Raw genomic sequence first — 15,658 nt, 5'->3', positions numbered from 1 at the left:
TACTGTCCAGCTGCCATTTCCTAAATCTCTAGTGCATCAAGAAAGTGAAAATGCTATATGTAAACTGTAAAGTGCCATGCAAATATAAACTATTGTTATCTGAATCTATCACTGACTTCCTTACCTCTAGGGAATACCAAAAATTTGCAAGGCTCACAGGTTTAATACTTTAGTCATCTTTGATTCTTTACTTTCTGTTTTCTCCACATCTACTCAATTAACAACCCCTGTTAATACTTCTTTTTTTTTTTTTTTTTTTTGGCTGTACACGAGCCTCTCACTGTTGTGGCCTCTCCCGTTGCGGAGCACAGGCTCCAGACGTGCAGGCTCAGCGGCCATGGCTCACAGGCCCAGCCGCTCCGCGGGGCATGTGGGATCTTCCCGGACCGGGGCATGAACCTGTGTCCCCTGCATCGGCAGGCGGACTCTCAACCACTGCGCCACCAGGGAAGCCCAATACTTCTTTTTTTAATCAGCCTCTATGGTTGCCTCTAAACCTGTTTCAATATTTTGCCTGTGTTACTTAAGTCTTTTAGTTCTGAAATCACCTTGGAATTTTTTCTTTATAGTTAAATAATTATTTATATTTTTGCTTGTTTAATGTCTGTCTCTCCCAGGAATTACCTGGTGGTCCAATGGTTAGGACTCCACGTTCTCACTGCGAAGGGCCTGGGTGTGATCCCTGGTCGGGGAACTAAAATCCCACAAGCCACATGGTGTGGCCAAAAAAATGCATGCACACACGTGCGCACACACACACACACACACACATATATAACATATCTGTCTCTCCCATTTATCTGTAAACTCCATGAAGACAGGGACCATGTCTGTCATGTTTATTCACTGCTGTATCCCTAGATTTAAGCAGGTCTTAGCCCTTAGTAAAGCTCAATAAATATTTTTTAAATGAATGATCGAACAAATGAATCACTCATCCTCTAAATGCTTTCTCTCTTGTTTCATAACTCTAGCCAAAGTATAACTTCTTTAAGTACCATACACATAATAAATTCTCTTATATTTTTTCAAATGTATCAAGTCTGTGATGATGATCTCTGATGCTCAGGGAGGATAACAATTTTCCTGAGGTTAAATACTCAGGTAGTAAGTGGCAGAGCAAAGATTCTAATCAAGACAGGCTGAACAGAAAATAGAAATAAAGCTGATGGAAAATAAACAGTTTCTTTAAAAAAAAAAAGTCCAGATGGTAACTAGACTTATCATGGTGATCACTTTGTAATATATAGAAATATCAAATCACTGTCTTTTGCACCAGGAACTAACATAGTGTTGTAGGTCAGTTATACTTCAAAAACAAACAAACAGACAAGCTAATAGAAAAAGAGGTCAGAATTGTGGTTACCAGAGACAGGGCATGAGGGAGGGAGAATTGGCTGAAGGTGGCCAAAAGGTACAAACTTCCAGTTATAAGATAAATAAGAGTTAGGGATGCAATGTACAAAATATGTGTTAAATGTGAAAGTTGTTAAGATAGTAAATCCTAAGAGTTCTTATCATTTCATCATTTTTTTTCTTTTTCTTTTGTTATCTTTATGAGATGGTGGATGTTCACTAAACTTATTGTGGTAATCATTTCATCATGTATGTAACTCAGATCATTATGCTATTACACCTTAAACTTATACATTGCTGTATGTCAATTACATCTCAATAAAACTGGAAAGAAAAAAAAAAAAGGACAGGCTGGCTCCAAACCCTGGTCTATGACCAGAATGCTATACTGACTCTCAGTAAATGATAATGGCTAACATATACTATGTCCTAAGTATTGTTCTATGCATTTTACATAAATTAAATTAACTCATTTAGCTTGCCTTCTGTAGAAGTCATATAACTAGTAAGAGATAATTACATTGTAGATAGCCTTGATTAAATGTCAAATTAGAGTTTGATCTTGAACAATTAGGCAGAAAAGAACAATTTTAGTTCTTAAGCAGGAGAAAAGACAGGGAAGGTACTTCTGAAAAACTAATCTACTCATGTTAGAATATGTTAGAAAGAGATGAGGAAAGAAGGAAAATGAAATAGAGAGTAATTGCAATAATTAGATTAGGGTACAGAATGAAGGCATAAGACTAGATGATTTCTAAGTTTCCTAAGGAAAGGCAGTGTTGTCCTGTGGTAAGGGCTTAGAATCGGAAATATCTGAATTTGAATCCAGCTTTGCTACTTGGTATGTGCTTGACTTTTGGAAAGTTACTGAGCCATTCTGTGCCTTTATTTTCCTCATATGTTTAATGTTTAACTATTAAGTATTAACTATTTCAGAATTATTATGGCTTCACCTAGTACTTTTACTAGTATGGTGTATGCTGCACCCCCTACTGCCACAAAGGGTTTTATAAATTAACTGTAAGAGAGATTTCAAAAGAAGCATCATTATATCTTATAAATAGATGTGTAGTGAATGTTGAATAAATCACTGAAAATGAGTGAAAAAAAAAAGGTTCCAAAGCAAGGGTTTGAGGCTAAAAGAATGGTTTTAATGGGAGTTAGCTTTGTGGAAAGAATGTTGGATTTGGGATCAGAAGGCAGAGGTGCAGATCTCAGTTATGCCACTTACTAACTTTGTAGCCTTGCACATGTCATATAACCTCTCTATCCTCAATTTTCTCGTCTTTAAAAGAATATGATTATGATGTTTGTTTATCTCACAGAATAAGAAGAATCACTTGAGATGCTGTATATAAAAACACATGGTAAAACACTCACTATACAGATACTGTGATATTATTAATTGACATAATAACAGAAATTAGCAAATTGGGGGGAAATACCCAGTTAGTATGGGAAATTGAGGAGTTTTTTTGGTTATGTTGAACAGGAGATGACAGTGGGGTTTCTAAGTAGAGAGTTTCCACAGGCATTTGAAAATGCAAGCCTGGAATTTGGCTGATAGGAGAGAGCTAAAGCTGTTAGCATTAGAGTGATACTTGAAGCCATTAAAGAAAGAGAGGGTGATTTCATTGAGAGATTTTAGTGAGAGATTACTACTCTGAATGTGTTTATATCCATGTACATATAAAAACATAGTTTTTAAAAATTTCTGTTTATAGATGCTTATAGACACAGGAAAATACTGTTTGTCAGCTTATTGCTTTTCCTCATTTAAATTTTAAGCTATTTAAGGGAAAGAGCAGCGTCTTCTAACCAGTAAATCTAGAAAAATACCATACACGAGAGATACAGAGATTAATGTGAGTGATCATTTTAGTAAATAGCATTTTTCATTCCCAGTGTTCTAGATTCTGACCAGCTTCCCCTTTTTGGGAGGTGTGGGGTTATATAGCAAAAAGTGTCACAAAGTCCACAAAAACAACACCCCCCCCCTTAGACGGTGAGGTAAGTTTATATAATCACCTTTCTTTGGAACTTTTTATTATTGCAATGAAAATGAAATGTTTTGCATGTGATTATCATATGTTTTCAGTGATCAAAATGTTGCCATTTTCTTTTTTCCTCTCACAAAATTCTCCTTACTAGGGAGAAAAAGACACAGGCCAGGAAGTTTATCAGAATCTATAGATTGGGGTTTTTTAAATCTATACACATCCATCTGGAGATTATTTCCCTCCTCCCATCCCCAGCAGAGTTATCATCTCCCTCATCCATTTTCAGAGCTACTGTGTAATGAGAGATGGTCCTGAGAGCTGTATCTGGCACACGTGAATGGTGTCGGTATTAAACAGAAAACTCTACATAGTATTTCAGCTTCAGTGCTCATTTCCTAAGTGTGTATATTATTGATTATACTTTGTACACATTAGTTTTATAATATTAAGTAGTACATTTTTGTTACAAAGTAACATGTAAAATTAATTGTTTATTAACCTTTTAAAAATCTATGCACCTAGATTCTGTATTATAATGATGTCCTATGCAAAGAGAAAAAATAAACTAGATTGTAAATTTTATTGTTTTAACATGTGTGCACGTTTAGTGACATTTACATTTTGAAACAAAATTTATGATTCATTATTTTTTTAAAAATCTGTGCACCTATTTTGACCTGTTAAAATGAAGCTTATTACTAAATGAATATTTTATTGTACTTGGCTTTTTCATTAGCTATTTTCCTTTATCTTTGCCTTCTTATTTTTTCAATTTATGATCATTACTTCCTTAAAAAATGCATAAAGGCATTATTTCACGTGAGTGTTGACTTTGCTTTTTGTAAAATAAGTTATTTGAAAACCTAACACATGAGGCTTTACAAGCATCAGTCTTCAGCACAGTGTTTTCAAAGCACAAGTGTTTCTGGAATGGTAAAATGTATTGTTTGAAATGTTTTAAATTATCCATTATAAAGGTTTTTTTTTTTTTTTTTTTGTGGTACGCGGGCCTCTCACTGTTGCGGCCTCTCCCGCTGCGGAGCACAGGCTCCGGACGCGCAGGCCCAGCAGCCATGGCTCACGGGCCCAGCCGCTCCGCGGCATATGGGATCCTCCCAGACCGGGGCACGAACCCGTATCCCCTGCATCGGCAGGCGGACTCTCAACCACTGCGCCACCAGGGAGGCCCCATTATAAAGGTTTTTTAATCTTATTGGACATATAATAACTATTTTTGGTTATTTTTTGAGAGCTTATGCATTGGTACAGTACCTGAAAGATTCACTCAAGCACTTTCAGTTGTCTTTTCTTCACATGGTAATAACTCTGTACAAACCTTTGACAATCAAAGTTTGATAAGTTAATACACTCCTCCTTTTTTACCCAACATTTCCTTCTTACTGGTCATTCTGGAGTAATTCATTATCTGAAAACTAAAGCTCCTCAGGAAAATAACATGTATAGTTTTAAAATTTCCAGTTGTACCCTTGTTTTGTCTGAGAAAGGTAATGAAGAGATGCCTAGACTAGAAATCATGACTCTTGGGTTTATTGTTTTGCATTTGTCACTAGCGCACTAAATGACCACAAATGTGACTTCTACATCTTCAGCTTTCTCTTCTCAGAACAGAGAATAATTCCTATTCCCCTCCTTGCTTTAGAGTTTTTATGCAATAAGATCATACTTGCAGTTGTTTAAGTTCTTTGGGAGAAAATCGTTACTCAGAAACAACTTATTAGCTATTTTAATGCATGAATTCTGAATGATTGTGAATGTGGTCCTGTATGTCAGCATCTTCACAAGTATGTGTTAATATGTCTCTTTGCTTGTGTATTTGTGAAACTCGTCATGTGTGTGCATAGCTTGTTTTTGACATTGCTTCATTTTTCTCCACCTCTCCAGTGTCCCTTCCCATCCAGAAGGTCTCAGCACACTGATGATAGTGCCTTGTTAGTGGTAAGAACCTTGCACAAAATGGAGTTTTACATTGCTGTGTCTAGAGATTTGGGGAATAGCTATTGTACTTTTCATTCTGAATTGATCTAAATACCATAAAACATGATGAACATCATTACTAAATGCTTTACAAATAGCTAGAACTGTCTCCCTACATTACTTTTCATGATTTACCCAGTGTTGCAAGTGTTCTGCAGATATGATTCAAATATCTTTGTTAGTGTTTCCAAAAGTAAAACACTTGCATTGAGAACCATATTGGCTTTGTATATGTGTTTGGAGGAGAGGGAATAATACATTCGTTTTTTAAATGTTTCTAATTCCAGGTGAACTTTATTAATCGCTGTTTTGTCTTATAAGTCACCTGTATGATGAATGGTTCCCTTACTTCATGATGCTAATTATACAAATGTATATTTGGCATCCTTTTTTATTATCTATTTTAACCTACTGAAAATCTCAAACTTTTAGATCTCAAGATTATCCCTCCATACCCATTTTATATCTTAAACTCAGGGAAACATTAACTTGGAATGCTGTCTACTGATCATTTTTAACATTGGTTTACTTTTTTTTTTAATTTTGTATTTGATTTTATTGGACACATGCAAATTTAGAATATACATTAAAACATACTGGTTTACTTTTATTGCCTGTTTCATCAGCTGAAAATGAGTATAACTTCAGAGCTTTATTGAGAGTCTTACTTTTATCAGCTTTGCAAGAGAATTCTAACCATGTACATAATTGCTTTTCCCATCATGTTTTATGTTATTTTTTTCACCATCGTATTGAAAACTAGCAGTTCAAAAGCCTATTGTCTGTAGCAATTCCTGTCTTAGGAGCTAGTGACTACCACCATTGTGCATACTACCGCATGAACTGCATACTTGAGCATGAGATTTCTATTACATAAACTTTCATTGTCAGAATTTCTGTGTTCTGTAATCATCATTTCCTTTAAGATGGCTAAAGCACATTTTAACTGGCAGTCTTATAAAGAAATAAGCCTCTGGAGTTTTAGTCAAAGTTAATTGGCATGAGAAGCAAATAATAATTTAATGTAGAAGAATATTGAGAGCCTGTGGTGATCCAGACACTTTACCAGAATTATCTCATTCACTCCTCACAGCAGCCTTAAGAGTTAAGGTTAAACTTATCACCATTTTACAAATGATTACTGAGGCACAGAATGCTTTGTCCAGAATGTGACTTCTCCAAGGTCACAGCTAGTAAGTACAAGGCTGTGTTCAAATCTAGATCCAGGTGACTTGAGAACGTGCATGAACACTGTGCTATATTGTCTCCCATACTGTAATTGAAAACACTTTGAAACACTTTAGGAAACTGAAGATGAGATTTAATAACACATATAGTAAGTGCTGAATGCCCAGGCATTTTTGTCAAGGAAAAAGTGGAATTTGGAAAAACAATAAAATCCCCTTAGCGTGAAATTTGTAATTTCAGCCATTTTCAAAATACATACACTTATATTTTACTTAACAGTATTCCTGTCTGGCCTAAATTAGACAGCCTTTAAAAACAAGAAGCATTAAAAAATAAATAAATAAATAAAACAAGAACCATGTCTCACATATTTTTGCATGCCAAATAGTGTCCAACATGTATTACAAAAAGAGTCATTTTGTAAATCATACCTCTGATCTTCTCAAAACTACTTTTCAGTGACTTCATATAGTAGAATAAAGTCCATATACTTTTTTTTTTAGATTTATTTATTATTTATTTTATTTATTTTTTTGGCTGCGTCGGGTCTTAGTTGCAGCACGTGGGCTTCTCTCTAGTTGTGGCGTGAGCGTTTTCTCTTCTCTAGTTGTGGCGCGCAGACTCCAGGGCGCATGGGCTCTGTAGTTGTGGTGCGTGGGTTCCAGAGCCTGTGGGCTCTGTGGTTTGCAGCACACAGGCTCTCTCGTTGAGGTGCGTGAGCTCAGTAGCTGTGGCGTGCAGGTTTAGTTGCCCCGCGGCATGTGGGATCTTAGTTCCCCGACCAGGGATTGAACTAGTGTCCCCTGCATTGGAAGGCAGATTCTTTACCACTGGACCACCAGGGAAGTCCCAAAATCCATATACTTCTTGACACAGCCTACAAACCCTTTAGAGTGGGTTCCAAACTTCTTAACGTGGCCTATAAGCTCCTGTGTACTCTGGGTACTATGTATCTCTCATCTCTGGGGCCATGCTATATCAGCATTTTTTCAGCTCTGAAAATATGGCAAGCCCTTTCCCACCTCAGGATCTTTGCAAATGCTGCTCCCTCTGCATGGAATGCCTCTCATTCCCTGCATATACTCCTTGGTTAATTCCTACTGATCTATCTGGTATCAGCTTAAATGTCACACCCTTAAAATGGCTTTTCTGGGCTTCCCTGGTGGTGCAGTGGTTGCGAGTCCACCTGCCGATGCCGGGGACACGGGTTCGTTCCCCGGTCCGGGAGGATCCTGCATGCTGCGGAGCGGCTGGGCCCGTGAGCCATGGCCGCTGAGCCTGCGGAGCCTGTGCTCCGCAACAGGAGAGGCCACGACAGTGAGAGGCCCGCGTACCGCAAAAAAAAAAAAAAAAAAAAAAAAAAAGGCTTTTCTGCAACACCCCTACCCCCAAATCAAATTTGTCTCCACTGCTTTTTTTTTTCTTCATAGCACTGTTAGGTGGGTGTTTATTAATAGTTTTGTATCTCCCCCTCCCCCACCCCCAGTAGACCACTAGACTGTAAGCTTCATGGGCACAGGGATATTCTCTGTTGCATTTATCTATGTACACCCAATCCCTATCATAATTCCTGGGATATATTAGTTGCTTAATAAACAATTCCTGAGTGAATAATTCCTGATGTATTCTGTACATCTAATAATTGCTCATTAGGGGAGTTCCCTGGTGGTCTAGCGGTTAGGATTTGGCTTTTTCATTGCAGTGGCCCCAGTTCAATCCCTGGTCCGGGAGCTGAGATCCCACAAGCTGCGTGGTGTGGCCAAAATAAAAAAATAATAAAATCACAATCAGAAAAAAAAATCTCAAAAAAAAATGTTTCAAGATAAGAAGTTCTGATGATATAGCAAGTAAATGTTGGATTTGATTTAAAGACCTTGAAATATGGGATTTGAAATAACTGTTGGTAATGTTTAATATCAGTTACACTAACATTCTCTTAGGATTGCCCTTCAGGCTTCTGTTGCTTTCATATATGTCCCATATGTATCTACATCCCATCTCTAGATACTAGAAAGGACCTAGGCTCATTTCACTTCCTCTTCCTTCCATCCTCTTTTCCTTCTTTGCCAGCATAGTGGCTTTTAGCCTTTTTATATTTGAGATTGACAGTAATTCAAGTCCATTTGATCATTAGGAGGCCCAGGAAATCTAAACAGGTGAAGGCATATACAATGTAAGACTGCTGTCACAGCCTTGTTCTTTGGTACATTTCTTTCCTCACTTTCTTCTGCCTTAAGATAATGTTGCAGTGTGTATTACATGCTTTTTTTTGCACACACAAAAAAGACATTGCTATCTATCAACTCATTAAAAATATAGTTGTATTTATTATATTGACAATCCTACTCACCTTTTCCTAAACACCACATGTGTTCTTGTTCATTTATCCCATGATTCAGATATTTGTGATTGTAGTTTAAACTTTAAAAAATTATTTAACTTATAAAGGCTTTAATATCTTTAAGCCTTTGACATTTTTAATAGATACAATCTTACCCAACGCCCTTTGTGAAAGTTCTGTCTTCTCTGATTTCCACTCCCCACCAAATGAAAAAATTGTCATGTTTTGAGCAGCTTTTATCTGTAATCAAAATTCTGTACAATAGATTCTAACACTTACTGTCTCTAATTATATCTCTAATATATCTAACTAGTTTTATGTAGGCTGGTGAAAGGATAAAGGATTCAAAGAAAAGGAAAACTGTACTTCTCAGAGGTCATTTAGACTTTTACAGAAGCAGAAATGAAATGCTGGTTCATCCTTAAGGTGTGATGCAAAATCCTCATGTCCTGCCTTCTCACATCAAAGCCATTAAACTGAATTATAATAAATCTAATTTGGATTAATATTGAAAAGATGTTGCTCTTATTCATGCCAATTCTGATCAGTTAAAATGAGCTCTTTGACTGGATTTGTTTCCCCTGTCATAGGAACAGCACAGGACTCATTTGTTTCTAAGGCTATTTTCCTAAAAAAAGTTTGATGTACTCAGTTTTATTTCTATATAAAATCATGTTTAATAAATCATGCCTTTCATTTCTTGATTAATGTGGTATGAGGTATTGAAATAATTTGAATTAAACAGGTGGAAAACTGTGTTTAATAAATTATAGGGTTTTTTCCCCCAACTATTCTCTTTCTGCCCTATCAATATCTTAGTAAACCATTTGAAAGTTTGTCAGTGACCTTTCCTTTTCTAATTTTACTGACAAGATCTGTCTGCCTGCCTGTCTGACATTTTGCTAACATAAATGCTGCCTTCTGTTTCTTCTCTTTCTCTTTTGCAATTTAGTCGCTGTCAGGTGTGAATCAAGTGGGCTGTGCTGCTACCCTGCCTCATTCTTCTGCCTTCAGGCCTCTTAAGGTATATCTTGTTATTTTAATTTACCAGGAACTTTGAGGAGGGGATTTGCAGGGGAGGTCTTAAATTTCCCAATGGATTGGTCTAACAACAGTCTGAAATCTAGGATTGTATGAAATATAACTAAGCTTATGAAACTAAGTTTAACATTAATTTCACTTGAAATTTTTTGGAAGTTTTATTATGCCAGAAACATAGAGCCTTTGTTAATTCTTTGTATTGAGATTTTTGTTTGAAATGTCCTTCTAATTTTCTTATCAAAGGGTTGGGGCTTTTTTGTCATGAGTTACTATGTTACTTTGGTTAATATATGATATTGAGTTAACTCTGTTGTCTGATGTGCATGCAAAATAATTTGAGTATCAGTCCCCCAAAGTGTCACTGCCAAAACCCTATTACAGTAGAGGTCAGCAAGATATGGTCCCTAGGCCACCTGTTTCTGTAAATAGTTCTAGTGACATACAGCCACTCCCATTTGTCTATGGCTGCTTTTGCACTTAAAAGCAGAGTAGGAATAGTTACAATGGAGATTATATGGCCTGGAAGTCTAAATTAAAAACCTGTGGTATTTTATTTTTTAAAGGCCTCTAGGGATGGTAATTCCATACTTATTATCATATGATACCTAAGAAATGACTCATAATCCTGACTGTCAACAAGGTCCTCTCCTTGTCTAACTTATATCTGTCCTTCTGTGGTTTACACCTATTTCTTCTTTTCTTTCCAGAGTGGAGATTTTCTAGTTATTTAGCAGTCCTTATGTGGAGAATCTTTATATTTGAAAACTATTATGATGCCACCCTTGTCTTCTCTGTAAATAAGCTTTGGCCCTTTTATGTGCCTTTCCTAGCCTGTTTGTCCTTATGAACTTTCACAAGTTCTCTGCCCCCCATTTTGGCTCCAGAGTTCCCAACTAGAAATATATCCCTCATTAGAGCCCATGTGGTACTGAGCATGAAACAAGGGTTATTCACGTCTTATGCTGAGCATTAGGTTGGCTTTTTCCATTTTGGTATTCATTTTTCTCTGTATCCATTGTAATTCTCAGATGTTTTAGTTATATTCCTAAATGATAATTAATTTCTAAACTTTGTATCTGTTGTTTTCCTAAATACTTAATTTTGCTTTTCGAACATTTAAAATTTTCTAATTTCCCGGAATACTTTCAGATTCTTGCATCATGTCCTTCTAAATGCTGACCCCAACTTTATAACATCTGTAAACCTGATAAACCTTCTCTCTGGTTATTATTGAAGCTACACATACCTGGATGACTCCTGAAAAAACTTTATAATTCTCTTCTATATTAACCTTTTGCTAGCCTTTCTCAGCTAGGTTCCTTATTTGAACTACAAAGAAAATTATTTGAGGGACTGTTTTCAAAATTTTTTCAAGGAAGGTGTATAACTAGTACCATTCTAGGTATATAGGAGAAAAGTTAATTCATTACGCTCAGTGGATACCTTAGGGCATTGGGGCTTATCCTCCCCTAGAATTATAGTTGAGTAAGGCCAAATCTGAATGTGCCAGAAGTTGTGTAATGTCTAACATTCTTCCTGTCAGACCTGCTGCACTGTCAAATGATTAGTTTAAAAATATTTATTCTTTATTTTTTGGTATCTCAGTTACTTTGCAGCAGGTATATACTATATTTAGGCATGATTTTATTTCTTTTGTTGCTTAAATAGGCACTAAAAGTTGACTTTGTATCAGTTTCCATTTTTTGCTCTCCAGTTCTCCAAAAGTTCTCAGATATACTAGTCAGTGGCCTCAGCGTGATTTGAACTAATTATTTCAGTATCCTAGAATGTAAGCAGTTAGATTTATAGTTTCAATAAAATCACCATTTTGTAAGTCCCCTCTTTTCTGGCTTTGTTTTTCATTACACCCAACTGTATGTTATCTTTTGGTATTTCTGGAGGTAGAGAACATTTGCTGCCATTCAGTGGAATGTGTTTCAGCTCTTCCTTCTAATCTAATAGAGTTGTCTAATAACTTTATTGTTTTATTCCTAAATATGTTAATGTTTCTAGTCTATCTCACTGTAATAGGCCTTTTTAAATGAAAAAAAAATTTTTTTTCCTCTGTATCTGGAATAATCTCTACTTTTTATGTTTTTCTGTTTGTACCATTGGTCCTAGCTTTCTCCTTCCTACCTCATCTTCCTTGAAAATAAGGATAGTATTTTGTTTACTTAAAAAGATATCCAGCTTTTGCCTCATTGGCCCATTTATTCCTTTTACTAGTCCCTGTTGCTCTTATTTTAAATTAAATTTGTTATTTAAATTTTCACTTCTTCTCAGCATCCTAAACTTAGTTTATTGGCATCTTTAAACTTGATGAACATGTTGTCTTTTTCACTAATGAAGATGTAATACATTGCTTCACTCAGGAGTGCAGCTTACTTTTTAAGTCTTAGTTCTTGGCCTAAGAGTATCAAACCAAGGAATCATTACCACAGAATTGTCTTTCAGATCAGTCCAAGAATTTTCTCAACAGCATGGCTTCTGTTTATTTATTTATTTATAGCAGTTAAAATTTCCTGTCATCATTAATCTCACCTGACCCAACTCCAACTTCAGATAAAAGATTTCTGAAAATATTGAAAACCAAAAGGGAGAAAAAAGCATGGGAGTGTGTATGTGTGTGTGTATTTGTGTGTGTGTTTTAAAGTCATTCTGTTCAAAAATGTCTCAGTTATCATAAATTATTGAGTACAGCTCAATGATTATTGAATATAACTAGCTATCAAGGCCTGAAAACCTGTTGTTATTCTAGCTTTTCTTGATTCTACTCCTCTGCCAAGTCTTCAGTATTTTTAACCCAGCTAACCAACACTTCCTTTTAAATTAGCTTAACTCCATTCCCTTTTTTTAGGTACACTCTATACCAGTTGAGCTAGTTCTTCCTCCTTTACAGTTCCTTTGGTCAATAAATTAAAAACATCTTGGATTCAAATACTAGTCTCAAAATACAGCTATCATCTTTAAATACCTCATTTCCTAACTGAAATGAAGAAATCTTCATCACTCTTTCTTAAAACATTACTCAAGGAGGGGGGTAGGAATACTTTAGAAAGTATGCCAGCAAAATACTATTATAAAATAAAATTTTATTCTCTTCTATACATTTTCCAATAAAATTTTCTGCCTTAGGATGATTTCATTTTTCACAGTAGGAAAGGCCTGTTATATAATAGGACTATCTTTAGAGAATGCATTACATAAATCTTGTATTCTCTGGAATAAATAAAGTTTGGCCTTGGGGGGTGGTGGGATGAATTGGGAGATTGGGATTGACATATATACACTATTGATACTATGTATAAAATAGATAACTAATGAGAACCTACTGTATAGCACAGGGAACTCTACTGAATGCTCTGTGATGACCTAAATGGGAAGGAAATCCAAAAAAGAGGGGATATATGTATACATATAGTTGATTTACTTTGCTGTACAGTAGAAACTAACACGACATTGTAAAGCCACTGTATTCCAATAAAAATTAATTTTAAGAAAAGTTTGGCCTTAAAAAATATTCAGAATTATTATACCAAATTCTCATTTCTAGACTTAATTTTGGAGGAGAGTTGCATGTTTTTTTTCTTTTATTGATATAATCCCAAATGTGGAAAGAGGTACTTTCCATAAATGTGGAAAGTGCCTCTTCTTGAATAATAATTATTGATGTATCTATGTTTCTCCACAGAATGATCACAGATCTAATGCTATATCAAGTTCACCTACAACAGAAACAGGTAATAGACACAAAAGTGCAATTAACCACATCCCAATTATAATTCTTTACCAGGATTTTCCTGATAAATTACTCCTTAGATGGCTGTGGCTTCCTTTTCTGAAATGAGAAATCAGGCACAAAATTGGGAACTCTGCACATTTTTCACTTTTTAATTCATCTAGTCATTCAACCACTCAGCCATTTGATATGAAAAAATGAGCAAGAGCTAGCAGAGCTGTAGGTTTGTAAGAGACTATATTTAATATATTAACATTCATTTTGCCTTTATTGATATACCAAAAGTAACATGACAATTAAAAATACATACAAACAGGGATTTCCCTGGTAGTGTAGTGGTTAGGATTCCAGGCTTTTACTGCCATGGCCTAGGTTCAATCCCTCGTTGGGAAACTGAGATCCCACAAGCTGCGTGGCCCAGCCGCAAAAAAAATAAAAATAAAAATACATTCAAGCAGCCCTCCCACTTTCAGGGTTACTTTTCTTTTCTTCTTTTTTTAAGTATTTATTTATTTGGCTGCTCCGAGTCTGAGTTGCAGCATGTGGGATTTTTAGTTGCGGTATGCGGGATCTTTTAGTTGTGGCATGTGGGATCTAGTTCCCTGACCAGGGATCAAACCTGGGCCCCCTGCATTGGGAGCGTGGAGTCTTAACCTCTGGCTCATGAGGGAAGTCCTGGAGGTTACTTTTCTATACCAGATTTTATATTAATAAACAAAATTATCATTTTATATCATTGCAATATTTAACTTTTTTCTTCATTTGCCATTTATTGAACTTTTGTCATGTGTCTGTTATTATATTTAATTTTTTCCATCTTCTTTAATCTTATTTTGCTTTTCCATGCTGATTCAGTTCATCATTCCCCTGCATATTCTTTTCCTGCTGCTATTCAGAGAAACCAGGCCCAGCGCCCTGAAAGCTTCCTTTTCAGAGGAGCTGTCAGGGCAGAAACAAATAAAGGTAGGTGGCAGTGCTGAAAGGGGCATTGGTGGGGGGGGTTATACAATGACATTATACGTTACATACTTTTAAACTTCTACCCTGGGAATTCCCTGGCAGGCCAGTGGTTAGGACCCTGCACTGTCACTGCCAGGGCCCTGGTTCAACCGTGGGTCAGGGAACTAAGATCCCGCAAGCCGCGCGGTGAGGCCAGACAAACAAACAAATAAATAAATAAACTTCTACCCTGAGATGTCACCAAGGCAAAAGTTATAAACTCTGCGTTTGTCTGTGATCTCACTGATATTAAAGGAAGAGAATCTTAATCTTGTTTGAATTCATTTTGGTCAGAAAGTTTCTCAGTACCACCTAAAAGCAGGTTATAGTGTTTGAACAAAAAAATTACTCTTTCAGGGCTTCAGGGAATGTCCCTTCTCTCTGTAGTGTGCTCTTCTTCAGATTTTTCTGTTGGTAAAAGCTGTTTTCTGTGTTGTTAAAGAAATGAATCAGTAATTAAAAAAAAAAAAAAACTATTTAGTCTCATGGTTTTTAGTTAATGTGGCAAATTTCTGCCTGACCCCCAAAGAAGTTACCTAGAAGTGGAAGCAGACATTTCACTCCCAAAATAACTATTTTTAACATAACTGATAGATACACTCACAGTGAGATTTAAACTCAAACCAGAGATGCACTGCTGGTGGGATTGTTAATTAGCATGGAGAACTGTTTACATTATCTGCTAATAGTGAACCCTTGTATATCCTATGACTAGCAATTTTGCTTTCTGAAATATGTACACATCTGTACCAAAAGATATGTCCAAATTATTCATAGCAATATTATTCATAATAGCCCCAAACTGAATGTCCATCAACAATAGAATGGATAAATAATTGTGTATATTTGTACAATGGGATACTAAATAAGCAATGAAAATGAACACATTAATATACACAGCAACGTGGATAAATCTTATAATGCTGATCAAAAGAAGCCAAACATAAAAACATACACACATATATATGGTTGTATATGTAGAAAGTTCAAAAATGGACA

The 15,658-nt window shown here is 35.9% G+C and overlaps 1 protein-coding gene across 1 annotated transcript in view; it reads left to right on the top strand.

The window, feature by feature from the left end:
* Window positions 1-15,658, top strand: part of LRCH3 (leucine rich repeats and calponin homology domain containing 3) — a gene marked incomplete at both ends in the record, with an annotated part of 124,185 nt that overhangs the window by 94,116 nt on the left and 14,411 nt on the right. The window contains 6 exon segments of the mRNA XM_079704679.1: window positions 3,314-3,350; window positions 3,353-3,366; window positions 5,259-5,312; window positions 9,833-9,904; window positions 13,613-13,661; window positions 14,516-14,623. Of these exon segments, the coding sequence (XP_079560805.1) occupies window positions 3,314-3,350; window positions 3,353-3,366; window positions 5,259-5,312; window positions 9,833-9,904; window positions 13,613-13,661; window positions 14,516-14,623 (334 nt within the window).

Source organism: Hyperoodon ampullatus, assembly GCF_949752795.1.
Source record: "Hyperoodon ampullatus genome assembly, chromosome: 5".
Taxonomy (NCBI): Eukaryota; Metazoa; Chordata; class Mammalia; order Artiodactyla; family Ziphiidae; genus Hyperoodon; species Hyperoodon ampullatus.
The sequence above is the reverse complement of the archived record's forward strand: the minus strand, read 5'-3'. Positions and strand labels throughout refer to the sequence as shown.